The sequence below is a fragment of the Microtus oregoni genome, unplaced genomic scaffold, assembly GCF_018167655.1.
Source record: "Microtus oregoni isolate MIOR12 unplaced genomic scaffold, Mior012 000054F_ref0000373, whole genome shotgun sequence".
Taxonomy (NCBI): Eukaryota; Metazoa; Chordata; class Mammalia; order Rodentia; family Cricetidae; genus Microtus; species Microtus oregoni.
In genome coordinates this window covers 8,396,454-8,423,806 of record NW_024543830.1, presented here as the reverse complement: position 1 = coordinate 8,423,806, position 27,353 = coordinate 8,396,454, and the positions used below count along the sequence as shown (strand labels likewise).

The 27,353-nt window shown below is 47.2% G+C and overlaps 1 protein-coding gene across 1 annotated transcript in view; it reads left to right on the top strand.

Moving 5' to 3' along the window:
* Cd101 (CD101 molecule) overlaps positions 1-7,648 on the top strand; it is a 52,332-nt gene extending 44,684 nt beyond the window's left edge. The window contains exon 9 of the mRNA XM_041637867.1: positions 6,865-7,648. Coding sequence (XP_041493801.1) covers positions 6,865-7,133 — 269 coding nt within the window. The 3' untranslated portion in view covers positions 7,134-7,648. The remainder of the gene's footprint in view (positions 1-6,864) is intronic.
* Positions 7,649-27,353: the final 19,705 nt, after the last annotated feature.

Sequence of the window (27,353 nt, the reverse complement as noted above, 5' to 3'; positions counted from 1 at the left end):
TATAGTCCCAGAATGCTGAGGGAGCAATTGAACCAGAGTGAAGGGTCAAGTAAGGATGGGAAGGGTCCCTAGAAGAGGGGTGCGTGAGAGGAGAGAAAACGGTTAGGAAAATGAAAAGGTACGCAATATAGCAAAAAGATATAAGCTTCATGTCAGAGCAAGGGCTTGCAACTCAGCACACACAGTCCAAGGCTAAGCGATGAGGGCCTTGAGTGGGGGTGGCATGGAGCTCAGATGTGTTTAGTGGGAAGTGAGGGTGGGGTGCTTTATCACGACAGGCATGGGGTGCTGCTGAACAAGTTCAAGTGTGGCAGTGACACCCTTGGAGTCACCTTTAGAGAGTTCCCATTGCGGGCAGATGTGAAGCTGAAGTGGAGGGAGGCAGACAGGGAGAAGGACATGACGCTGTAGCCAAGAGGAGGCAAAATGAAGGCCCGAGCTCAGGCAGCGCTAGTGAGAGTGGGGGAGGAAGAACAAGCCGTAGGGATCGGGAGGTCGATTAGTTGGACGTCTGTGGGCAGTGCGTATGCAGAAGAAGCAAATTTGTATTGGGACTTCAGTGGATCACAAGGGCATTTGCCAAGCAACCAAACTAAGGCTGGGGGCTGGGTCCAGTTTGTGGAAGCTGGGCTGGAGCTCAACCCAGAGAGAGTTTTCGAGAGGTGTTTCTCTGGGAGATAGTGGGAATTTTAAATGTCAACTCTATCTGACTTGTGCACTAGGAGCTATCAATGTGCGGCCAGAATGACGCTCCAGGAAGGACACCTGAAGTGTCCGTGCATCGGTGGTGGGAAATCAGGACAGCATATCAGAAGACATGGGAAAACCGAGAGACAGAACAGCACCCAAAGCCTGTTACAGATAAAAATGGGAGACTGGGAGACGGCTCCGTGCTTAAGAACACCACTTTGCAGCCATGGGAGTTTGAGTACAGGGCCTGGTACCCAAGTCAGGCCTGATCTCACATCCACTGGTGACCCTGGAACTGTGGGAGGCGGTCAGGAGGCTCCCTGGGGTTTGCTGGCTGCCAGTAGAGGCAAGAAAGAAACGTAAGATGTGGGTACAGGAAACACGTTGCCTCAAAGGGACAAGACAGAGAGTACGAGAGGACGCCTGTATGCATGCATGCATGCACGCAACACACACACACACACACACACACACACACACACAGCGAAGGGGAACATCTCCACTGGACCTATGGTAGGGGTAGAAAAGCAGTAAGAGCAACAGGCTGAAGTGGCTGAAGAGTGAGGAAGGAAGCAGACACGTCAGGCTCAGTTTCTTTTCTCAAGAGCTGTAAAGAGCAAGAGAGAAGTCCATAGAAATGGCAGAAAGTACCAACAATGAGTTTTAGTTATTTGCTCTGTTTGGAGTTCAGTTTGGTAGGATCCTGAGCATGTTTCCAGTACATAGGGGAGAAGGCAGAGGGAAGGAAGGTGAAGTCCGTGCAGCAGCTTAGCACCTGGCTGTGGAGGGAACCCTTAAGACAGGGCGCCACCCCCATGCCATCCTTCCCTTGTCCACATCCTAGCCTTCACGTTTCTCTGACTCACCTTCTCTCAGCTGTCACCCTGCCTGGCAGCTGTCACACCTGTACCACGCATTGCCAGCTGTAGACATGGACTCTGGGAATACGTCGGCATAGCATGTCCTCTGTCAGCTCTAGACCGACCTGAGAGGAGTTCAATATTTACCAGCCCACAAGTGTCCTCCTGCCGACTGCCAACTCTGCATGGTGATGGAATCCAAGTCAAATACAATTCACCACTGCTCTTCACTTCTCCACTTCCTCTGTTTGACTACACCAGATTGGGTTAGTTTTGGGACTACAGAAAAGAGCCATGGATCAATGGCTTGAGGGGAGGCATATTCTAGACCTTGTTCCCCTCCCCCAGTATTGTCTCTACAATGACTTAGCAGGCTAGGGGCCATAGGATCGAACTGAGTCTTCCTCCCTTGCCTTCAGATCCTAAATACAAATGCATTATCCTCTTGCTTGTTTGTTTGTTGAGATAGGGTTTCCTGGAGCCCAGGCTGTCCTCACACACGGAATATAACCTTGCAGTTCCGATCCTCCTGCCTCTGCCTCCTCAGTACTAGGGGTGCATATCTGCTCCGTTACACCAGATTTGCATGGCGCTAGGAAATGGACCCAGGGCTGTGCGCATGCCAGGCAGGCACACTGCCTGTAGAGCTACATACCCGGTCCCTAAATGTCACATTCTGAAAAGTTGTCTGAGATGCAGTGACAGGTCAGTCCATAAGGCTTTGGGGCAGGGTGCAGATGGACTATTTATGGCAGCCTAATACTCAATACTATTGCCCAGCTTTTATTTAGATGAGGACTCTTTTGGAAAATGGATTCTTAAAGCAGACATGCATTCCTGCCACACTGGAGTTTCTAGAGAGGCCGTTTGTTTACTTTCCCCAGTACACTCGGCAAGGTCTGGCCCAAAGCACTCAGCGAACACTTGATGAAGGAGTGGACAAGCACACTTCCAGCCAGGTTAAAACAGGAAGCTGGCAGGGGCCACTTGTGGGATGTACTTGCTGCAGAGATCCCAATTCCGCATTGGGGTCAGCTCACATGTCCCAAGCTCTAGATGGAGCCGGGAGTTTCGAAGCACCTTCATCCTCTCCCTCTCTTGTCAGCCTTTCCGAGGTAGTGTGTAAAAGAAGAGCTATTCATGGCGTGCCTGGCTGTGGGCAGAAGGACGTGAGATATATAAGCGGCTGTTTGAGATGAAGTGTACTCGTTATGGTTTTGGATCCATTCCGCAGGTCACGTCCTTTGCGTATGGGGCACTTACTTGGATTGATTCAAAATGCCATGCTAAGCTGGAATGGTTCTGAGTGTCGCCAGTTCTCATCCACTTATGGGCGAGAGGCAGATGGTGGGAAATGGTGACTGTAGGACCCAGAGCAAACAGTGCCCTCCCCCGGGAGGTAATTTAGAAGCACTGGAGCTGACAGTTGCTCGCTGTTGGCCAACTCAGCGCTGTGCCGAGGGCACCGTGCTGCCCTTTGGTGGCAAACGGCTCTAAATGGAGAAGCTGCCTCCCCATGAAGACTGTTCCTTCTTGCTAAAGGCTGGAGTCTTGGGGGCAGAATAGCCCAGTGCCAGATTTCTTCCTGTTTCCTGCATGCCCATCCCATCTCACCAGGACCATACAGCCGGTCCAGCAGCTGTAAAACCACAGACTAACCTCCCGATTCTCTAGCACCCCTGACTAGAAAGAAAGCCAGTGCATTATTTACTTTCCTACCACTGTAATAAAAGACGATGGCCAAGGCAACTTACAGAAGAAAGAGTTTGTTTGGGCTTATGATTCCAGAGGGGAAGCAGCCATGATGGCAGAGCAGAGCAGCAGGTAGCAGGTGCAGTCGCTAGAGCAGACACAAAGGCTCTCGTCTTGAACTGCAAAAACAAAGCAGAGAGAGCGAACTAGAGGCAGCGTGGATCTTTAGACTCTCAAAGCCTGCCACCGTGATACTTCCTCCAGCAAGGCCAGACTTCCTCAACCTCTGCATAACAGCACCAGTAATTGGGAACCAAGTGTTTAGATGCCTGAAATGGATGGGAGAGCTCACCCCATCACCACAGCTAGCGAGCATCTCCTAAGGAATCATTTAATGTTCCAGTGAAGGGTAAGATTGAGCCCATAAAGGAAGGTGAGGAGTCTGTTGTGTTGTGTTCAGCCTCCCATCTCTGCAACAGAAGGCCTGAGATAACCTTTAGGGAGGGAACTCCTATTGTATTTCATAGTTTTGCAGTTTTGAGGCCACTGTTGGCTGGTCATGGCTTTGGGCAGCAAAAGGTGGGCAAGAGGGTGCATGTGACACTTCAAGAAGCTTCCCACCCCTTGGAATCCTGGAAGCAAAGAGGAAAAAGGAAAAATAGAAGAAGAAATCAGAATTTCACTGTTCCCTTTAAGGCTGTGCTCCCAAACCAGGCCCCGCCTCTTCAAGGTCCCATGACTTTTCAGTAGTACCAAGCTGAGGTCAAATCTTGACTACTTGGTCCTTTAGAGAACATTCTAGATCCACACCACAGAGCTGAGGTCTCTGTGAGGAGTCAGCAGGCTTGGGAGAAGGGTGCCTAGGTGTTTCTCAGCTCCCCCAGGAACCTTCTAGCTAATGTCTATTGCTTAGTCACTTAACCAATGGTCTAGGTATTGTGCCTAATGTTATATTACATATTATCTCATTGAAACTCAATGAATTATCATCATCCCTGTTTAGTTAATAAGAAAACAGAAGATTGGAGGAGATGAATCACTTCTCCAATGTTCACAGGAGTGAACTGAAGAGTGAAGATTTGAATCAAGCTCTCTCTGGAATACAGTTGGTATTCACCCATCCTGCTGCAGGAATGCTCGTGGCCGGGTGTTTTAACCAGGACCCTATGGCTCCCCTCTCTGTCAGAGAAAGTTCTTGGGTCTGAGCTCTGTCAAGAGAAACAATAAGGCAGGCTGTCCTTTGGGGTCAGAAGTTGATTACAAGAGTTATTCATGCCCTGGAGGACAGCGGCACAGTAGGGGCCCTAGAGAGAGTTCAGGCTCACAGGCAGTTTGTGTGTGGGGGTGCTCTTCCTAGAGGTCTCAGGAAAGGGAAAGTTTCCCGTCATGAGCTTGCAGCCAGGCTATCTCTGATTCACCTGCTGCAGAATGGGTGGGGTGGGGAGGAGAGGGGATGCCAGAGAAAGGGTGTGCAACTCTGAGGAGGTGAGGAAATGGAGTAGGACCCATCTAGCTGAAGTGTGCCCTTTATAGAGGTGGAGGGATGTGTCAACACTGGCACCCTTTTGATATCCCAGGGAGTCCAACCCTGAGGTTTAGAAGCTTCCTTGAGGAAGTGAAACCGGTGGCTGTCTGTCATTCTCCAGGAGTCTGGACACCTGAGGAGACGGTTTACACCTCATCAAGGGCTCTCTGCAGGGGGCCTGCCATTTCCTTACAGTGGCTGTTGTTATGAAAAAGAAGTTTCTGAAGGGACGTCAGCAGCAAGAGCTGTTCTACCGCAGCCCTGGTCTCTGCCTCCATTGACCTTGCTTGCAAGTGTCCTCAGAGGACACCTAGGAGACTAAGTACAGTCCAGCTGGATCGTCTGGGAAAAGACTGCTTGGAGAGGAAAGAGTTAGAAATTAAAACAGTTATGGGACCACACCTCTAATCCAGCCTTCGGGAAGCAGGAGGATCCTGAGTTCAAGGTTCGTTCAGGCTATATAGTGGAATTACCTCAGAACAAAACAAACAAACGAAACAAAAGAATCCAAATGTCTCTTCCACTGATCATGTTTTCAAGAAGAAAAATCAAAGGCAAGATGAAGCCTACAAATGAGAATAGAAAAAACCCAGGCCGCCAGCTTCGACAGCTCTGGGCCAGCCCCATTCAGAACTGGCAGCCTGACGTTCACCAAGGCCAGGCACTCTGCACAGCACCATGGTGGCCACGCTGGTCCTGGCATGGAAAATACACTCAGTCGGCAGTTGACTCCTCCGTCCGGATCCCATGAGGCCTTCTAGGGGAAGTGCTAAACAAGATGCAAAGACACAGGTCCGACCCTCAGAGAGCTCACAGTGCCAGGCTGGAACAACTGTCTGGGTTCTCTCTGGATTTCCAGCAAAGAGGCAGTCTTCAGCGTGTAAAACGAATCAGTGAGGCCCCAAAGGGATTTCCTTTTGCAGCAGGAGGTTGTTCAGAATGACCCATTAAACCTGTCTTTATCACCGAGAATCTATAATCTCATAAATTCTATAGTTTAACCTTTGAAGAAGAGAGGGCTCGTGTCACTATGGTTTTCCAAGCAAAGCACAGCCACTGTCAGCATCGGATTGATCAGAACGGCCCCGATTTCAAATATATCAGAAATGTAGTTGGAAGACCACAGCGAGTGATTGATTGGTAGCTCTTTACATACATGGCTTGCTGCTGACTACCTGTAGCCCGGGCCTTTGGTCAGTAGCCCAGGGCACCATTTCCCAGGACCTGTGGCATCTGAGTCCCCTCTGCTTTGCTTCCCTGGGAAACGGCTAGGAGCCCCACTGCCCTGCGTTTGCTTCTGATGGTCCCTCGCTGCAGACTGAGGCTGCCTGAGGCTCACATGCTTTGGCATGTGCAGTGTCTTTAGCCCTGCGGCAGCAGTCAGTTGGGTTTAGTTGGGATTAGCAAACGTTCTTGAGCACTGTAGGTGATGCACGGATCCCAGGGCACTGTCAGATGATCTCAGTCAAGGTAAGGAAGGGGCCAAACAAAGGGACTGCCTGACAAGGGAGTGAGAACTGGGCCTCGTGAAAAGTCTGGGAGAAGTGAGATCCAACCAGACAGGGGCTGTGCCCAGAGGCATAGGAAGTGACAGTTGAGCTTGGGGGACAAGGAGCCAGGGGCTGAGTGACCTGTGTGACATGGGTCAGGGGGAGAAGCACGCTCCTCCACAGGTTTGGCTGCTGCGGAAGGCAGCGCCGTTCATTGTGAGTTCCAGAAGCAGCGGTGGGAATAGCTCAGTTAAAAATTCAGGGCCAGCTACACAGCTGAAAACGAGGGCTGAATTATACATATCTTTTCTGAGGGAAGAAGATTAAAGGAAAGGTTTTCCTTTTTTGTTTTGCCTTCCTTTTTGGCTGGTGGTTGTAAGTAGGTCACTGGCAATTCTAAAGCTGCAGTGGCCGGGCAGGGGGAGACGCGTGTGTTGGGAATGTCCTAGGCCTGTTTTCCGTGTGCTCTCGCAGGATGCAGGGCCTGTGCCAGTCCACCCTGTTGTCTACATGCATTTGCCTCTGCTAATGTTTAAGGAGGTGTACGAGACGATCGGCCCCGGTAATCTGGACACTGACTGTCTTCTGTGTTCCTCTTTTGTTGCAGAATCTACGCTCTCTTCCCGGATCTGCTCCTCTGAAGCCTTCCTCCACTTCCTCATCGTCTGTCCCTTCCTCATGCTGCTGCTTCTGCTTGCATCCCTGCTCTGCTTGTGCTGGAAGGCCAGGAAGTTGTCACAGCTGAGTCTCAGTGCACAGAAAGAGAAGGCTCTCTGGGTGGACATGAAGAGAGGAGCCTCTGGAGACTGGACCACAGGGAGGAAAACAGAGGATGCTGAACCCCAAGGAGAGCCTATGCTGATGGAGGGAATGTGATGGAATTGGATCGGACTGACCAGGGTGAATGAATTCTGCTTCAGGCCTTGGCCAGGTTACCTAGGGACCAGAAGGGATGTGTCTTGGGCATATGTTGTTAACTGGATCCGGTTGTGTTTTGTGTATCACCCATCTTTGTCTTTGAGTCCTTCAGATGTAGATAGCGTCATTGGTCCAGCTTACATAGACCTCACTTCCTGGAGATCCAACACTCCTCTGGAAAACAAAGAATACGAGTCAAAGAGCCTTCCTTCCTCTCTCATTTCTCTCCAACATCACCTATTCCCTTGGAAACCTCAGCTTGGCTCGGTCACAGGGGAAATCATTTCTCTCTAGATAAGAGATGCAGGAGCAATCTGATGTTAGTAAAGCAAGAGGAACTGAGAGCATGGACTGAGATGCCCAGAATCTGACTCCCCAGTCAGTTTCTTTCTAGGCAGAACCTCCCCCCATCCCTTTTCAAATGCCTGCCGGAAAGTGTAACCGCAGGTATCCAATCAGTATTGGTTCTTGGACAAAAGGATAACATGTTGTGGCCTTCTTGGCATTTTTATTTGACTTTGTGCTTTATGATTTGGGAGTGTTTTTTGTTTCTGTTCTTATTTTGTTGAGAAAGGGTCTTGTGAAACAGCTCAGGGCTAGTCTTGAACTCACTGTATAGCCCTGTCCTTTATAGTCTGGGCTGTCCTCCAACTTGTAGCAGTTTTCTTCCTGCCAAGGCCTCTGAAAACTGGGGTTAGAAGCATGAATTGGCACCAGGTGGCCATGGCACATGCCTTTAATCCCAGCACTCAGGAGGCAGAGGCAGGCGGATCTCAGAGATCAAGGCCAGCCTGGTCTACTTAGTGAGTTCCAGGACAGCCAGAGCTACACAGAGAAACCCCATCTTAGGGTGGGGAGTAGGGGGATGCACACAATAGCATGCTTGGTGTAAGAGTTAGTAAGTCCAGTGTTCTACTCAGCCCCCAAGGCTTCCTATCTCCCCCTCAGCTCACCGAGCACACCACAGTGGTGCTTGGCTAATGCCTTATGACAGACAGCACTGCATAGGAGGAACGGGCTTCAGTAGAACTTCGGAGAGGTATCTGCAGTAATGCCCCATCTCACGTTAGCCAAGTTAGGACTCAGGGGAAGCAGTGGCAGGTCCCTAATGGTACCCCAGAAGGTCGCCAGGGTGAGGTGTCATGGTTTAAAGCTTTCAAAAACTGTTTCCCCTGTTCAGCCTGGTTGTAGCTAGAATTGAAAGTCAATCAAGTAAAGGACCTCAGATAACACATCTATTTATTGTCTATGTGACCACCAGGGTTTCTTCAGGACTTGGTAATTTGCATTTCTAAGGAGAGCCATTTATTTTTAATTATTTTACCAGGCACACAGTCCTCTCCAAAGATAATTAGTTCCTTTGCTTCTTTGCAAGCAGATTATCAGTGGCTGTGAGAACTCCCACCATAGAGCTGCTGGTTCTTTAATCCCGCTCCCTCTAAAGCCTCCTTCGAAACATTCTAAATGTTTTCTTAAACAACCAACACATTAACGTCTTCTCTCCCAGGTGGGGTGAAAAGAAAATTGAAATTGAAGAGTTCCTCGGAAATATGACGGCTCCCCCCATTTTTAGAGGCTTTTTTAAAAATATTGTTTTTTTTTAGGCTTATGGGTAACTTGCCTGCATGTATGTCTGTGCACCATCACAAGCTGGGCCCACTAAAGCCAGAACACAGGAGGCAGATGCCAATGGGTTCCTTGGCACTGGGGTTAGACATGATTGTGAGCTTCCATGTGGGTGCTGGGAATCGAACCTGGATCCTCTAGAAGAGCAGCCAGTGCTCTTAACGGATGAACCATTTCTCCAGTTCCCAAGCCTTTTTTTTTTTTAAAGATTTTTATTTATTATGTATACTGGGTTCTTCCTGCATGTATCCTGCAGTACAGAAGAGGACACCAGATCTTATTACAGATGGTTGTGAGCCACCATGTGGTTGCTGGGAATTGAACTCAGGACCTCTGGAAGAGCAGCCAGTGTTCTTTACCTCTGAGCCATCTCACCAGCCCCCCCACAAGGCTTTTTTTTTTTAAAAGACAGAATTTTACTATGTAGCCTTGACTGACCTGGAATTCACAATGTAGACCAGGCTAGCCTATACTTACAGACATCTGTCTGTCTCTGTAAAGGCATACACCATCATGCCTGAAAGAAACCTGTACTTGAATTGAACCCTGGCCAGAGAATCCTTCATGGTTTACACTGTGGTACTTCCCATCTCGTCTGCCTGGAGTACTCCCCTAACATACCCTCCCCCACCTCTTTACCTTTCAAGTTGAAGCTCAGGTATTACTTCTTTTCCACTGAACCCAGGACAGACCTTCTTAGAGGAGACAGGGCGACCAAACTTTTCCAGCCAGAGTGCAGCTGGGGGAAGTATGTCCCTGAAACACCCCTTGCTTGTCAATCACTGTGGCAAAAGGTGGTGACTCAAGTTTGCCCACCCCCATAGCAGCATCACCTGGCCCATTCTGGATGCTCCCTTTCGAATGTGGGTTTGACAGCACCTTGGAGTGCCTTAAAGCTACATCCCACTGGTGGTCCAACAACCCCAAACCGTGTGTGTGTGTGTGTGTGTGTGTGTGGTGTGAGCGTACAGATAGATGCACCTATGAGTATATTTGTAGAGGCCAGAGGTCGACACTGGGGTGTCTTCCTCAATCTCCACTCTGCCTTTTTTTCTCCAGGCAGGATCTCTCACAGAACCCGGAGCGCACCTGTTCTGGGCTAGACTGGCTGCCCAGTGAATCACCGGGATATTCTGGTCTTGTGCCCCGGCCCCACTCACATCAGCCCAGAGCTGGGTTTACAGACATGTGCTACCATCCTCTGATTTTGTGTGGGGGCCTGGGGATCTGAACTCTCACCTGTGCAGCTGATGCTTCTCCCATCGAGCCATCTCCCCAACCCAGCCGTGGAGCGTCTTGCCTAAAATTGGCTTTGATCCAGTATAGCATGTGTTTTCCGGGACACTTCTCCCCAGTTGGGCCCTTGTTTGTGTTAGCGTTTGACCTCGGTGGAGGACCTTGCCTGTGCTCCGTGACTGTGACTCTCCTCCTCTGTGCCCTCACCTGGCTTCCTTTTCAGCTTTGTTGTAAATCTTCTTCGGCAGTGAGACAAGCCTGTATCTCCGGGATTGGCAGACCACAGCCCAAGGGCCTGATGCAGCCTTACGCGTGCGCTTTAAGTACAATTTACGGGGACACAGTCACTCTCATTCCCCTGCATCCCATGCATGGCTGCCCTTGTGAGGAAATGACCACAATGGGGAGTCGTTAAGGAGACCCCGTGTGCTGGTTAATTTTTATCATCAATTTCACATAAACTTAGGGTCACCTGGGAAGAATCAACCTCAACTGAGGCACTGCCTAGATCAGATTGGCGTGTGGGCATGCTTATGGGGGGTGGGTGTTCTTGATTGTTAATTGATATAGGATGGCCCCACCCACTGTGGGCAGTGCCATCCCTAGGCAGGTGGGCTTGGGCTGTGTAAGGAAGCTCCGGAAATGAAACAGATGCTGAGCTAATAGGCAGCATTTCTCCATAGTTTCTGCTTCGAGCTCCTGCCCTGGCTTCCCTCAGTGATGGATTGGGACCTGGATGTATAAGGCAAACTAACCCTTCCTCCCAGGTTGCTTTTGATCAGAATGCTTTATCACAGAACAGGAAAAAAAAAAAGCTAGAACACCATGTGACCTACAGAGCCTAAAATAATTTCTTTCTGACCCTTTCCAGGGCCGGTTTCCCAGCCTCTGTCTCTTTGGGTTAGTGTTCTGCCCCTGGTAGCCATGTATTATGTTCCCAAAACACTTGGTTTGACCTAGTTTATCTTCCTTTGTTGTGTATTTGGTTGACTTAATAAACAGGCTTAGGCTCTCAGGACTGGCGTCTTGGTCCTGCCATTCTGCAGTTAGGATCCTCCCGAGCAGGCTAGCAGTGAGGGTGGAAAGCTCGCCACCCTGCGGAACGCCGCCATTATCCTGAGACCCTTCTCCCAGCGGGACAAGCTGACACGGAGATGAATAAGGCACGGCTGCTCCTCTCATCATTTGTAAAGATGGATGCACTGGCCAAAAGAGGCAGGCCACGCTAATTCCTCATGACTGTCCAGAATTTATTCACATCAGAGTTTCTTGGCATCCTACCCAGAAGAGACTGTTTCCTTTCTACAAGGAAGGAACTGATGCTCAGAGAGGCTAGGATTTATTCAGGATCAACTAGCACTGTGAAGAAGAGCAAGAACCAAACTTTAGGTTTAGTGAGGTTCCTACTCCAGTGGTTCTCAACCTTCTTAACACTACAGCTCTGGAATACAGTTCCTCACGTTGTGGTGACCCCCAGCCATAAAATTATTTTCTTTTTTTTTCACAAAATTATTTTCATTGCTACTTCATAATTATAATTTTGCTGCTGTTAGGAATCATAATGTAAGTACCTGATGCACAGGATATCTGATACGTGACCCCTGTGAAGGGATTGTTTGGCCACTCCCAAGGAGCCGCGACCCATAGGTTGAGAACCACTGTTCTAGACTCTCTTACCACCAACACTGTACACTATTTTAGGAGGTGAAATTTTGATGATAATAATACCCACTTCAGTGATTCAAAGTGGGTGCTTATATAGACACAGGGGGGCTTGTTTATTTTCTTTTCCATGAGCAGGTCCTCAGTGGTAGGAACAGCTCCTGTCCAAAATAGTTGAGCTAAGGAAGCAGCTTGTTCACGTCTCGGTGGCCAACTTATAAATAGGTTTTAAACCCCTTCAAATCATAAATGAATGTCACTGTATCTCAATTTTTTTCAGGCCATACCTGTGCTCGTATGAAATGAAATCAATAGTAGTAATTCAGATTTTACAGGCCTTTGTCATGGCTTGCTTACAACAGGGTCTTAGCCATCAATAATGTCCTTCAAATATATCTGAGGCTGCTGCAGGATGCTGAGGATTTACGCACACTCACAAGCGAAGTCTCTCCCCTATGATTTCCTGTTGTTCAGTTGGATACCATGAACTCCCTGAAGCTTGGGATGCTGATGGAGCATGAGAGATGGCCAGGTAGCAGTGACCATCTTTCTGTCTGCATCACATTCAGCTCTAAGGGGACAAATAAAGGTCCTTGTGACTTTATGCTCTCTAGTTATTCTCTTGTGAAAACAGCTCTATTACCGTTTGCCCGATATCTCCTTTGTAACACCTAAACACTGATGAGTCTGGACCATCCTGTTCATCCCTCCACTTCCTGTCATATGACCTCAAGTACTGTATACTTGACCTCTTGACCATCTCTTTCCCTTTGCTTCCTGCAGGGAGGTCATGCAAGCCTGCTTGAGGGGATACTATACCATCACCAGACAGGCTCCAAGGTGTCTGTCTGTATTCCCTTTGATGGCAGTCCTGGTATTCATTTTACCCTCAATGCACTAAAGTGCTGTGACCACTTAGAAATGAGAGAAGTACCATAAGGGAAATGCTATCTGACTGAGCATTCAAAGTAACGGCGTATCTTTAAATAAAAAGTTGAACTGAGGAGAGCACTCTAGGCAGAGGAGACTCCCAAGAGGAACATGATGTATACAGTAGCTCTGGGCTGCTTCAAGCATCACACCCATGGAGATGGCTGGGGAGGGGGTCGCAAGTGTGCAGAGATGCTCAGGTGAGCACAGATGCTTTTATGGTGACCACTGGCCAGCCAGTGAGCACTGCTTAGCAGGGAAGGGACAGTAAGTGCTCAGGGAGTGAAAATGACCAGGGAAGAGTTTGGCTGAAGTTGAGCTGGGATGGCGGTGGCACCAAAATGAAACAGGGCAGCTGACTGGAAAGCAATCTTCATTTTTCCTACCATGAATAATGGAGATGGCATCTGTTGGACCCTGGAGTCCAATTTCTGAGGAGGAGTTGCCCCGAGAAAACACTCTCACACAGCAGTTGATGTAAAAGCATGAGGATTTAATTAATTCTGTCGCGACAGGGTCTTTCAGCATTTGAGAAGCCGGAAAGACCCCGAATACAGCGTACAGGCTACTTTTAAAGTAAAAAGCCACAGAAACAAGAGAGGGGTCTGGGAGTTGTTCTTCAACTTTTAGGATTGGCTGATTCAAAGGGCTACTAGCAATGATTGGTCTGAGCCAGGGAGGGAGAGCAGTTGCCAGATCAGGCAGGGTAAGGGGAAACATCTGTGGGTTACTTTGACCCCTTCCCAGGGACTGAGTCCACACCTAAGGGTTATCTTGTCCCTGTTCCAATAACTGAGTTCTATTTGGAGAACATTCACAAAGACTCAGGGAGGTGGAGAGTTTCCAACATTTCAGTACGTGTGTGGGTAATTGTTAGATTCCTGGTTCCCAGGGGAGGGGGGGAAACACTAAGGCTGAGAGGCCTCAGAGTTATTTTAGAGTTCTACACCATCAAGTTTGTGAATGTCTTGAGTGTAGAACAAAATAATCAGAAAATTTCAAGTTTTAGGCAAACCTGGGCCACATAGCAAGACTCAGATACTAAAAATAAATAAATAGATAGATAGATAGATAGATAGATAGATAAAATTAAATAAATAAAGAGGAGGGAAAGAAAAGAAATTTTAAGTGAAGGTCATAAAGTAGCTAATATTTATTTGTTGAATACAATGGCACATCCAGAGATTCTTCTTAGTTTCATGCATATATGTTAACCTAATTTTCTCTTAGTATGTACAGAAATAGCAGACAATTACGTTTGTTATCTCAACTGGTTTTTCCTTCATTTTTCCTTTGAGATAGGATCTTTCTATGTAGGTCAGGCTAGCCCAGCACTATAATCCTCTTGCCGGAGACTCCTGAATGCTGGGATTATGGGTATCCGCCATCACGCCTGTCTCCATTTATCTTTTTATATTCACATCTATGAAGTGGCATTTCATTTGTGTTTTCATAAATAAAGCTTGCCTGAAGATCAGAAAAGCCCGTGATTCCTAAGTTTATGTGCTATTATCACCAGTGTGCGGAAGCCCAAGGCTGTTCTTTCTGAGCGCAGAAGGTGGGGAGTTTCCACTCAGCACTTCACATCCAGTAACAGGATCCTTGGATAACTCATTTCACTCGGGTCCCTTCTCCTTAACCTGTGTTCCATCAACAACTGTGTTTCTGGTTCCGTGCCTTTCACTGTGAAAACCCTTTCCTTTCCTGTCATCCTCACCAATACCTTGAATTGACCTCGATATTTTTAAGGCCCCACACAACATCTAAGGAGAAAGCTGTGCTCTTTATTCTTTTGTTTGTGTCTTTGTTAGGGTTTCTGTTGCTGTGAAGAGACACCATGACCACAGCAGTTCTTATAAAGGAAAACATTGAATTAGGATGGCCTGCATTTTCAGAGGTTCAGTCTATTATCATCACTGTGCGGCCTGGTGGCATGCAGGCAGACAGGGTGCTGGAGAAGTAGCTCAGAGTCCTACATCTTGCAACAGGAAGTTATCAGAGACACTGGGCAGTATCCTGAGCATATATGAGACTTCACAGCCCGCCTCCACAATGGCACACTTCCTCCAACAAGGCCACACCTACTCCAATAAGGCCACACTTCCTAATAGTGCCACTCCCTTTGCGGGGAGTTTTCTTTCAAACCGCCAGTTTGTATGTTCTAGACTGGATGATATTGAGAGAGAGAGAGAGAGAGAGAGAGAGAGAGAGAGAGAGAGAGAGAGAGATGTATGGGATACAAGACAGAATCTCAAAGAGCTCCCTACTCCCCCTGCAAACTCTTTGGAAACTGAGACTGTGAATGTCCCAGCTCTTCTCCTGAGTCATCTCTCCACCTGGGACCATGGCCAGGAAACATTTTTATATGTTCTGAAGTCATGCATAGCACTGCATGGAAAGACCCTATCACATGGAACCTGCCCCTTATCACTGGTGTGAGTCTGCAGCTGACAGCCTTCCCTTTGACCATGAGCAGAGTAAGCCATTCTCCAATATGAGGGACTTTCAACACTTCAGTTATTAGTTATAATAGTTATAACACTAATCACTGCAAACATGGGGCATTGAGACTCACACTAGTCCCAGCACATGGGAGGTAGAGGCAGGAGGATCAGGGGCTCACGCTGTAGTCCCAGCATATGGAAGGTGGAAGCAGAAGGCACAAGAGTTCCTCAGCTGCAGGAAGAGATCAAGGACAGTTGGTTTGTACTTCATGGAATTCTACAAACAGAAAATAATCATTGAAAGTCCTGGGCATGCCAGGTGGTAGTGGTGCACAACTTTATTCCCAGCACTTGAGAGGCAGAGGTCTCATTTCTATGAGTTTGAGGCCAGTCCAGTCTACAAAAGTGAATTCCAGGACAGCTAGGACTATTCACAGAGAAACCTTGCCTTGAAAAACAAAACAATATAAAATAAAAGTCCTGGGCACATAGAACAGATAGATATACTATGACAAGAGCAGTGTGTGTCCTTTGATAGCACATACACGTGTGTGTGCAATGAGTCCCTAATTGAAACACATACCATTAATAGCTCTTGGTATGATAATACTATAGACCAAGGATCATCAACTTAGATTTAAGCAGGTAAATTAAAAGAAAAACAATTTGTCTGAGGAGAGTCCTTAGGGAGTAATGCAGACAGAGGAATTTGGAACATGCATTTCTATTTAAAGGCACTCAGAGCCAAGGTAATATATGAGATAATTGTGCAAAGAATTAAAAGGCTTCAGAGGACGGATTCAGCCTTTTGCAGTCTTGCATCGCATCCCGAGGCCATCAGCAAATAGCAAAACTCCACCATCAAAGCGGCGTCTCAAGGTTATGACTACGCTCACTGATCACAGCTACATGCCCAGATCCTTTGCTTTCTTATCATTCAAAAGTAGGTCTATCACACATCACAGATGAAATTTTGTATAACACGAGGTGGAAAGCTTGGGCGCCATTGTTGGGAATGTAAAACAGCATAGGGCACTGCCTTTCATTTCCTTTCCTTACCCTATTTACATTATCCTACTGCAGAAGTTGGCATGGATTTACTATATAATCCAGTAACTTTGCTTCTGAGTGTATACCCAACTTACTGAAAGCAGGAACATGAAGAGATTTTGTGCACCCATGTTCATAGCAGCAGCATCCATGATAGCCTAAAGTCTAAGGCAATCCAATGTCCATGGATATATGAATAAATTAACAGAATGCTATATACATATATAACAGTATATATATACACACAGACTGATAGAACTATATATATCAGTTCTATCAGTCTGTGTATTGCCACATGGTTGTGGCCTACTGGTAAAGTTCTGTCCAGCTACATTGCTTCTCTCTGACTCCACCTACTCTCTCCTCCTCTATCTGCTTGGAACTCCCGCCTTGCCCTATTCTGCACTTCAATAGATCCAAAGCAGATTTTTTATTAACTAATGGTATTCACAGCATACAGAGGGGAACCCCATATCAGCCATCCTTTAAAGGAAAGGACATTATGACATATACTACAACATGAATGAACCTTAGAGATATTGTAAGTGAAGCACTCCAATCATAAATGGATAAATGGTATATGATTCATTCAGTCACAAGAAGCCTGGAATAATCAAATTTACAGACACATAAAGCAGAATAGTGCTTTCCAGGGCTAAGTAATATGGGATGTTTGTTTAATTGATTAGAGGGCTTTGATTTAGGAAGATGAAAGTCTCCCTGGAGCTGAATGGTGGTGATTGCACTACAATATGCTTGAACTTAAGATCACTAGGATGTGCGCTTACACAGGAAGAATAGCAATCTTTTTTTTATATATATTTTAGTACATTAAAAAGCGTGGTGGGGAGGTTGAAAGATAGCTGAGATGGTAAAGGTTTCACCTTGAAGACATGAGTTCCAGCCTCATAACCCACATAAAGAAACAAAAAAGGCCTGGTCTGGTTTGGTGGCATGTGCTTGTAATCCCAGAACTGGGGAGCAGAAACAGGTGGATCCCTGGCACGCACTGGTCATCCAGACTAGCTGAATCAGTGAGCCCCAGGCCAATGTGAGATTCAGTCTCAAAAGCTAAGGTGGACCACTCCTGATGAAAGACATCTGAGCTTGACCTCTGGCTTCCACCTGTACGTGAACACACACACACACACACACACACACACACACAGACAAGCATGCACGCACGCACACACGCTGGAAAGGATAAAACACCAAAGTTGACTCTTTTCCTCGATTATCCTGTTACTCTGCCGTACTCCTGAAGGGTATCTCTTTGCTTGGGCAGTAGCTTTGAGAACAAAAATGACAGGAATGCTATATTTTATGTGCTATCCAGGACCTCATTGCTTAGGCCAGGCGTCAAGGTACATGCTTGCCATTTCAGTCCTTGGGAGACAAAGGAAGGAGGACCATGAGTTCGACGCCAGTCTCAGCTACATAGGGAGACCCTGTTTCAAGGAAAGAAAGCAAAAAAGGCAAGCATGGTAGTACATGTCTCTAATTCCAGGCTCGGGAGGTGGAGGCGGGAAGATTGCAGGTTTGAGGCCAGCTTAGACTCTAAGGAGATCATACTAAGGCCTTGCCTCAAAGACAAAGCAAAGCAGAGCATAAAAAGCACTTTGTCTATGCTCTGTAGACGTCAATGACACATCACATCACAATCAACCACGATCTAATCGCGATTTACCACTGGGCCTGTTTTATTAAGAAATGCAAAACCGGCTTACCATGAAAAATTCAATTTATGTAAATCATTGTGTTAACAGAATTTAGAGAAAATTCTTCATCATCTCGGTAGGTGCAAGGAAAGATTTAGTGGTTTCTAGGGCTCATGTCCAACACATTTCTCAGAACACAGACAATGAGGGGAACATCCTCAAATTAACAAAGGGTGTCACATTCACTTACGGAATCCTGAGTGCTTCTTGCCTGTGAGGAGTGAGTTGGGATGCCAACTAGCACTATGTCTCTTGAATACCAGACTGAGAGCTCTCAGAATTCAATACTGTGACGGGCCCCCAGACATTAACACTACTGATGCCCCACAGATAAAACCCGTCATGTAGACCCCAACCCCTGGCAAAATCAGACCTAGTCCATAGTTCCAAGAAAGTCCCCCAGCAAAAAGTCCCTTAATGTACTAAACTAGTCTTGCTTTTTGGTTTCCCAAGTTCTGCTTTGTGCTACCTGAAGTGTGCCAACCAGGATGTAGGTTTTGTGCTCAAAAGACAAAGAGCTGTAAGGCCTGGGGCTGCACGATTTGGGCAAGTTACTCACGCAGTTGCGACAGGCAGTAAAGACTTTCCTTTCCTCTCAAAGATTTCCATATGGGGGTCTCTGGCGGGCTTACCTCACAACACACCAGGACAGAGAAATCAAAAGCAAACCGATGGAAACAGAAATAAAGCTGCCTTTATTTTCAGGTGACTTGATTACATTTGCAGGAAACTCCAATCAGGGGTGTAGATAGGTACAAAAAAAAAATGAACTGTATTTTGATGTTAAGTCATTTGGGAAATCACATTTATAATAGAATAAAGTATCAAATGCCTTGGAATAAATTTAGGGACATATGCAGAAGAATTCTAGATTCAAAACTCGAAGTATGACGTTGCTGAACTGAAAAAGACCTACTAGAGAGTCTATTTTCATGGTTAAAAGGCTCGGCATCATTAACACGTCAATTATCTCTGAGTTGATCCGCTCATGTAAAGCAGTTGCTAGCAATGTAGCAAGGGGGCAGATTTGCTCCCTGATGAAGATTTGGTGGTACATGGAGACATTTTTGGTGTCATGGCTTGGGGAACTGCTAGCGAGTAAGAGCCCAGGTATTCTCTGAACACCCTGCAAGGCACAGAGCAGCCCCCCCTCCCATAATAAATATGTGTCAAGCCCTAAACTGCATTAGTGTCGCACTTAGTGGAATCCTGACTCAAATCCCAGGTTATTTTTAGGCATCAAAACGCTCATTCTAGTACTAAATAAAAAAATACACATTATTCGGGGTCAAGAAGACCTTGTTTAAAAACAAGAAGTTGAAGGAACTGCAAAATCAGATTCCAGGAAATTCTGTAAAATACAATAATTAAGACCATCTGAAATGTGTCCATATAAAGAAAGAACCCAACAGAGCAGAACTGGAGACCAGAAATAAATCTACACATATGCATTTACCTAATTTCTGCTATTGTTGCTGCTGTACTGAGGAGAGGATGCTTCTTCTAGTAAATTACGCTTAGGGAATTAGAAATAATATGTTAAAATAATCATCTCACATTTAATACAATAAAATGACAAAATATCATTAAAATTGAAAATTGAGAATCAAATAGATGGCCAACATTGTAGAATTTTAGTATAAATGAGAAATGATGAGATACGCATATTTACTAAGCATCCTGTGGCCCTGACTGCGTGACAAGCTTGCACTATGAGCCAGGCATGCAGAAATTGCTAGCAAAGTTCCTTCTCTCAGCAAAGAGGGAAGTGGAGGAAGCATTTACTTCCTAGTAGCTACCGTGGCTTAGAAGGATTGACTCTGTGAAACCCTGGGAAGAACATGGCATCAGTCAGGGTTCTCCAGAGAAACAGACACAACAGGAGCCAGACAGAGATGGAAGAAGAATTTTATTCCGGGAATTGTTCTACACAGTCATGGGGCCAGAGCTTCAGTGAGGCAAATGGCGTGATTTAATCAGAATCCAGGGGCCTGAGAAAAGAGGGGAGCTGATAGCTGGTTCCCACGCTGAGGCCTCAGGCCTGAGAACTGAAGGGCAAAGACATGTAGTCCTTGCAGCCCCATGGACCAAAAGGTTGGATGTTCAAGGACGGAGGATTGATATTCCACATCAAGAAGAGAGGTTTTGCTCTTTCTCAGGCTTCTTGCTCTATCTGTGCTGGTTTGTAGCTACCAACCAGAAGACTGATCTTTTTATTTTTTTAAAAAAAATTTAGGTTATTTTATTTTATTGTATGTGTATTGAATGTTTTGCCTTCATGTATTTATGTACACCTGAGGTGTGCATGGTGATCATGGAGGCCCAAAGAGGATGTCAGAACCCCTGGAACTGGAGTTACAGATGGTTGTGAGCCACCACGTTGAGTACTGGGAATTGAACCTGGGTCCTCTGCAAGAGCAACAAATCCTAATCCCTGACCCAACTCTCCAGCCCGCAGGGCTTATCTTTCTGCGGCTTACCTGCTCGCTTCTTCCTGCGCCACCCTCCCAGGCATGCCCAGGAACAGCACTGTATTGTTATCCGGGCGTTCTTGAGCCCAGTCAAGTTGACACACGGAGTTATCCATCAGAAGCGTAAAGCAGGGAAACACACTTCCGTTTTATGATCACTAAGGATTATGACTCCAAAAGCAGTATTCTCCATCACGGTGTGCTTTGGCGGGCTGCAGAGAGTCCACCCGCTCACGAACAGAGAGAGACATAAGTAACGCGAGAGGAACGAGAGGAACACTGGCAGAACAACAATGATCCGTCTCGGGACCCTCTAAGTGCCAGCTAGCTCAGATGAGAGAGATGAATTTCGTCTCGGGGAGCAGGGGAGCCCTTTGTACTCGGGCCTGATTTCCACATCGTTCCTTTCAGCCCATGTTGAGTACATGGCCACTCAGCGCTGCCTTATGAAGCAATTGAAACAGACACCGGAGAACGAGTTTTGGGATGGTCCCCTGTCACTGAAGGAAGGCGCTACAAGTTCTCAGGCCTGTCTTTAGGGAGTCTTCATGTTGTTTAACGGCCTGTCTGCCGGCAGCCATTCGTCCCACCCCGCTGGCTGCAGAAAATTGAGGGTCATTGCTCAAGATACCACCTACTCAATACAAGGAGGCTGATATCGGAACGGCCAGCGTTCCCTTAAGCCTGGTTCAAATGCCTTCTAAGCCCTAAAACTGACAAACAGCAGTTCTGTACGCAGAGAACAGCTCTGCTGAGGGAAGACGAGTGGAGCTGCAAGCAGCCGAAGCGTCGGGGCTCAGCTTCCGATGGGAGCGAGGGTTTCCCGCTCCGCCCAGCGTCGGGTCCTGGCGCATAGGTGCTTTATACATTTACCTGTGGTGCGTGAGTGAGGAAAGGCATTCAGCGAAGCATGAAATGAGAGCCACTTATCATCATGCTTCCTATGTGTCAACACGGGTCTAGGTGGCATCTGCCCCATTTAGGAGTTTGTCCTTCCTCGCAAAGGACTTGATAAACACAGGAGCCCTCACCAAGAGGCAAGCTTCAGTGAGGCAGGTTGAAGCCACTAACTACTTCTTCTCAGCAACCACTTTGATCTTTTGCCCCTTTAGGATCCAGGGAATGAAGCTAATGTCCCTGACTTGACAGGGCTCGGTGTGAGGCTGAAATGAGCCGGAAGTGAGGGAGTCGCAGTCACGTCTTTAGGCATTGTTGCCATCCCTGAGCAGCTCCTGTTTGAATGCTTTCTGTGCCTGAAAAGGAAACGCTAGCTACCTGTGTTTTAGTTCTCAGCGCACAACGTACTTCTGCAGAGAGCAAGATGTGGGATCTGAACACACTCGTAGACTCAGGCCCAGAACAGGACTGAGCAGGATTGCTGTTCTCAGTCATGGAGGAGAATGGAAGGAAGGATTCAGGAAAGAATCTGCCTACCAGGCAAAGGGATGGAGGGACATCGAGATAGTGTGGTTTGGGCACTTTGAGAAGCCAGTATGATTTAGCCCAGGAGTTCAAAGCAAAGATGTATAAATGTATGGAAAATAATAAGAAATGGAGTCACGGGAGACTCCTATCTTGGGATACTTTATACCTGCCTTAATTAGCTAATTCAATTTACATGTAGATTTGAGTGCAAACGGCACATTTGGAAAACATTGTACGTGGAAATATATGCTGTGGAAGACAGTAAACAATTAGTCTGGAGATTTGTATTGGTGTGCTTGGGCCCAGAGCAAAACACCGGAGGTGTTTTGACTGACACAACAGAATGTATTTCCTCCCAGATCTCAAGCCTGAATCCTAGATCAGGAGCTGAGCCATTGTCAGCTGAGGGCTCTTCCTGACCTGCAGACAAGCTGAGCTACCTTCCTCTTCGGTATGCTCTCTAGACAAACAGAACATTCTTCTCTCTCTCTCTCTCTCTCTCTCTCTCTCTCTCTCTCTCACACACACACACACACACACGCACACGCACACGTGCGCGCAGGCACATGTATGCCACATCAGAGAACATCATCGGGTGCTGGATTCTGCATCTTGCTTGAGCAGGGTGTTTTATTTGCAGCATTGGGTGTTGGATTCCACATCATGCTTGAGCAGGTCACATATGCCAGACCAGCTGGTCCACAAGTTTCCAGGAATTCTCCTGCCTCAGTTTCCCCTTTCACTGGAGGAGTGCTGGTGTTACAGATGCAGTAATACAATGTGCTACTGCATCTAGTTTTTACCTAGGTTCTGGGGGTTCACCCTTGTGTGATAAATGCTCTACCCACTGGGCCCTCTCCCCAGCCCTATTGCGAGTTCTGGGGAGGGCATCAATAATCACCACAGAGCCTCACCTTTAGAAGCTCATTGAAATCTAACTGCCTCCCTAAAGCCCCATCTCCAAATACCGATATATTGGCTTCAGTGTGTGAACTGCGGGGAACACAATGCCATAGCAGAATTGTCAGGATAATCAATGAGCTGCTTGCCCTGTATTTACCCTAGGTGAATGTTCTTCAAGTCTGGTAACATTTTTCAGTGCAAGTAAATTACTTCAGCGCTATAGGTTTGGTATGTTTTATTGTATAAGTATATACATGCACACACGCACACACATGCATGCATGCATGGACACATGCATAGCATGTACAACCTAAAAGCAAAATCAGTCAAGTGAAGTGAGAAAAATGTCCCCACCTGCCACTTAGCCATGCTCCAGCTCTTCCCTGAGAAATAAGCAATTACTGGAGTGGCAGGAATGGTGTCATCACGAAAAAGTTTAGGGATGCAGAGGGATTGCTTAAGGATGCATGCAAAGCTCTGGGCAGGGACACAGAGAACCAGGACGCCACGGCTCCCACCGCAGCCCTCAGCAAAGCTGCTTTCATCTGCCCTGCACTGAAGGAGAAGTATTGTGGGTGAGGGAGGGAGGAGAGAAGAAGCAGGAGTGGAAGAGGGAATGGAAGGGAAGATGCAAAGGCGAGAAAGCAGAAACAACAGCCAGCAGCCCACAGGGGAAGAACCACACTTCCCGCCCAGCAGCACGGGGAGCTCTGGATGGGCCCAGTGGTGAGAAGCCGACCGCAAGCTTTTATGAAGAAGTCCTGGGGCTGGAGAGATGGCTCAGTGGTTAAGAGCATTGCCTGCTCTTTCAAAGGTCCTGAGTTCAATTCCCAGCAACCACATGGTGGCTCACAACCATCTGTAATGAGGTCTGGTGCCCTCTTCTGGCCTTCAGGCATACATGCAGAAAGAATATTGTATACATAATAAATAAATAAACAAACAAGTTAAAAAAAAAAAAGAAGTCCTTCAGATCTCCGGAGAGGCAGAGGCAGCAAGTGTTCACAGAGCTCAGGTGGCTTTACTGCCCCCCTCGCGGGGGACAGGAGACAGTGTCTGTTGTGTATGGACGCAAGACTGTTGGCTTCCAGTTAAGATGACATAAGGTCAGTCCAGGAAACAGGGTGAGGAAGTGTTAAAGAGGAACTGACGAGTGAGGCAAGCTGGGCCGCGGGGTTCAGCAGGACTTCTGCACTGTGGTCCGTAAGGAGCTCGCCTCAGGTCTCACCACAACCAGCTCTTCTCACTGAGCGCCATGTAGCAAGCCCCTTACTTAGTTCTCCCTAGCCTTCATCCAAATGCCCATGAACCCTGAGAGAAGACCAGAAGGGAGAGGAAGGAGACGGCTGATGGGTCAGGAGCAGGAACCAAGAGATATTGTGAGGCAAAGCAACAAAACAGGAGATAATGTGGCCGGACAAACCACCAGCCTAGAAAAAGGCGAGAGCTGTGTCCTGAAGAGCCATATCCTGCCGTGGCCTCGGACCTTTTCCTGTGCTACGCACCGAAAAGAAAAGAAAAGAGAAGAAAAGAAAAGAGCCAGGCCAGATTTGCCTCACTTCCTTTTCTTCCATGCTATAATTCTGATCAATAAGGGGATAAGAGAGCAGCATCCATGACCAACAGCAATAGAGTGAACACTGTGTAAGTCCATTCTACACTGGACAACTATAACGTCATGTTTACCAGGAGGAATGTTCTGCCTGGCTCGGCATTTTTACAGACAACAAGGCTGAAGGCAAAGAGGCTAGGCCTGTCAAGTGCTCAGTCAGGAGGTAGCTCTAATAAGTCAGCCCTGAGAAACAAGATTCAGAGAGATCTGGACAAGCTGGGAAGGACAGATCAAACTAACAAGATGAAATTCAGGACCCATGGTTAAGTTCAAGCACATTAGATGCACTGGGTATCTTGAGTCCATGTGTGAAAGATGAAAGCCGTGGTCTGGGTTGATTGCATACTCGATATAAATTACTAGCGTGACATATTTGCTATAAAGAAACGGGGGAGGAAGAGCCATCTAATAAACTGGTCAGAGCCAAAATAAAGGCTATAATTATCCCACAGTCGTCTCATCTGAGATGCCTGAAATGAAGCAAATATCACTTGGAAAAGATTGCTAGGGGGCTTGCAGGGGAGAGAATTGTGGCAGCTGGAACGGTCTCTCTGGAGGAAAAAGGTGTGGAAGCTATGGGAAGAGGATGAAAACAGTCACACGAGACTATTTCCAAGTGACACAAGAGAAGACTTGACGGAGTTACCTCGTGTAACTGCAAATGACAAAGATGGACACTGCAGACAGAATGTGTCCTTCTCAGCAGGCATTAGAGGTCACGGGCATGTGATAATAATGGAGAACTGGTTGTGACCAGTTTCTGTGCCACATCCCTGAGGGATACTGTGGAAGGGACCAGAGGGCACGCTAAGTGAGCTTAAGGGTTCTTCCACTCTGCTTTCATCCACCCATGTAACAGTACTGAATTTCTATGACCTGTATTTAGAGTCCTGAACACGACTAGTTTCTGATCTTGGCACTTATGTGTAGTCAATGGAGGAGACAGACAGCGAACAGACAGACACCTATGTACGCAGTGCTATGTGGGAAACAAGTGGACTCTCCCGGATAGAACAGCAGCCCAAGGGGCTCTGTGGAGATGTCCACAGGGCGAGTGTGGTGGAGGTCTTGCTTACGTCGAGGCCTCGGGGGTGAGAGACTGGGCCTTTAAGGAACTGGGAAAAGCAGTGCGGGCTGATGGTAAAGAATGAGCACAGGCCTAAGGGCAAAGGGAAGTTTAGCGGTAGAGGAAGTGAAGGCGGATGGGGTAGCATGTGGCAAGCAGGTGGCAGGATTGCAATGGGTAGGAGGGAAAAGTGGGCTGGGCCAGATCCTATGAACCCAGGGCAAGATTTAAATCTTTCTCCAATTTAATAGTGAGCCACTGGGGAGTTTTAATCGAGAAATAGCAGGATCAACCATGCATTTTAAAAGTTACAGTGTATTGAGGAATACTTTAGTTTTGGAATAGTTTCTTTGCGTTCTTTGAAAGTTTCATACATTTCTATAATGTGTATCGATCACACCCATTCACCACCACCTCCCTCCAATGCCTCCCAGTCCTTCCATATCGCATCATCTGTGAGAAATCGTGATCAATCCCCCACGGGCAACTTGTTCTGCTCATACGCACACAGGTGTGAGATTATAAACCGGGACAATGAGCAACCTACCAGTGGGCGCGTCCTCAGAGAACAGTGACTTTCCCTCCCGCAGCTATCAACTGCCCGTCGCTCATCCGACAGCAGTGGGACCTCAGCCTCCTCCCCCAGTCTATGTTAGACTTTTGACTGGCTCAATCTTGGGCAGGAAGCACAGCTGCTGTGCATGAACGCATATACCAGCCAGTCTGCATGTCTCAGTTCTTCTCCCCTTTGTTGCCTCTTCCTTGAAGTTCCCTGAACCTGGGCATATACCCAAAGGACTTACATCTTACTACAGAGAAGACTAGATATTCATGGTCCTTAGAGTTAGCTCCTTATAGTCAAGACTGAGGCACTTGAATCGATCAAGATGTCCATCAATTGACAAGTAGGTAAGAAAAATGTGGTACATATAGACAGTGGAGTATTATTCAGTTATAAAGAAAAATGAAATCATGATATTTGCAGGTAAATGTATGGAACTGGAAACATTTTTTGAGGCTTGCCAGGCCCAGAAAGACAAACATTGCATGTCATCTCTCATGTATGGAGTCTAGCTTTAATCTTTTATATTTTTAACCTGGGCTACATGTGGAAGCCAGGAAACTAGAAACAGGCCACTGAAGGGTGGACACTTTAAGAGAGGGGTAATAGTAAGTAAGGGGGGGAGGAACAGGAAAAACGAAAGTAGAGAGAGGGAACAAACAGTTCAGCACGGAGGAGGGTGGGGTGGGGAAATGAGGTGTTGGCAAAAGGACTAACCCACATTAACAGTGCGTGAAAAACTATATGGAAACCTATGATCTTCCAACCCAAGAAAAAAATATCCATTGCTCTTGGTTGCTCATCATACCTGAATGGTAAGATCCCATTGCTGAAGATAACACTCGCTTTGGACATAGAGAAATCAATCTCAGACTAACCAGGAAAGGTTTTCCCTGCTGACTAGCTTACAACAGTGCCAGCAGGTGCTATGCAGGCTGCTGGGGAAGAAATACCTCAATGATCTTGCCCAGCACTGGATCCTACATGCTATAATACCAACCACCCTGGAACAATGTGCCCACTGGTGACATAGTGTAGCATGCTTTCTGATTGGCTATGAGGCCTGATCCACAGGGAAGACTTCATGTCTGGTACTGTAAACCTGGGCCAAAGTCCATGACTGGGGGGAATCATATGCCCTAGGGGAGAACCTACTGCTGCTGTTTTGCCAAATGGTCACATTGTCACACCGTACTGCAAATGCTTGTGTCTACCCATAGATCCATGCTGCTCTCAACTTTAGTCGGAGAAGCTTCTCTCTGCAGTGGGCAGCCGTTAATGCAGAGACTCATAACTGGTCCAAGAGCTGAGTATACATAACGCTAAGTGCTCAGCTGTGGGTGGACCACTTAAGAGCATTCTGCTCTGAAATATAGTAGCGCAATGCAGAGGCTGCTCTTTCTAGCGCCTACGTGAACCCGGGAAGGAGGTGCGGGGAGCCATCACCAGATCTGTGGAGGTTGTCTCGGCCAC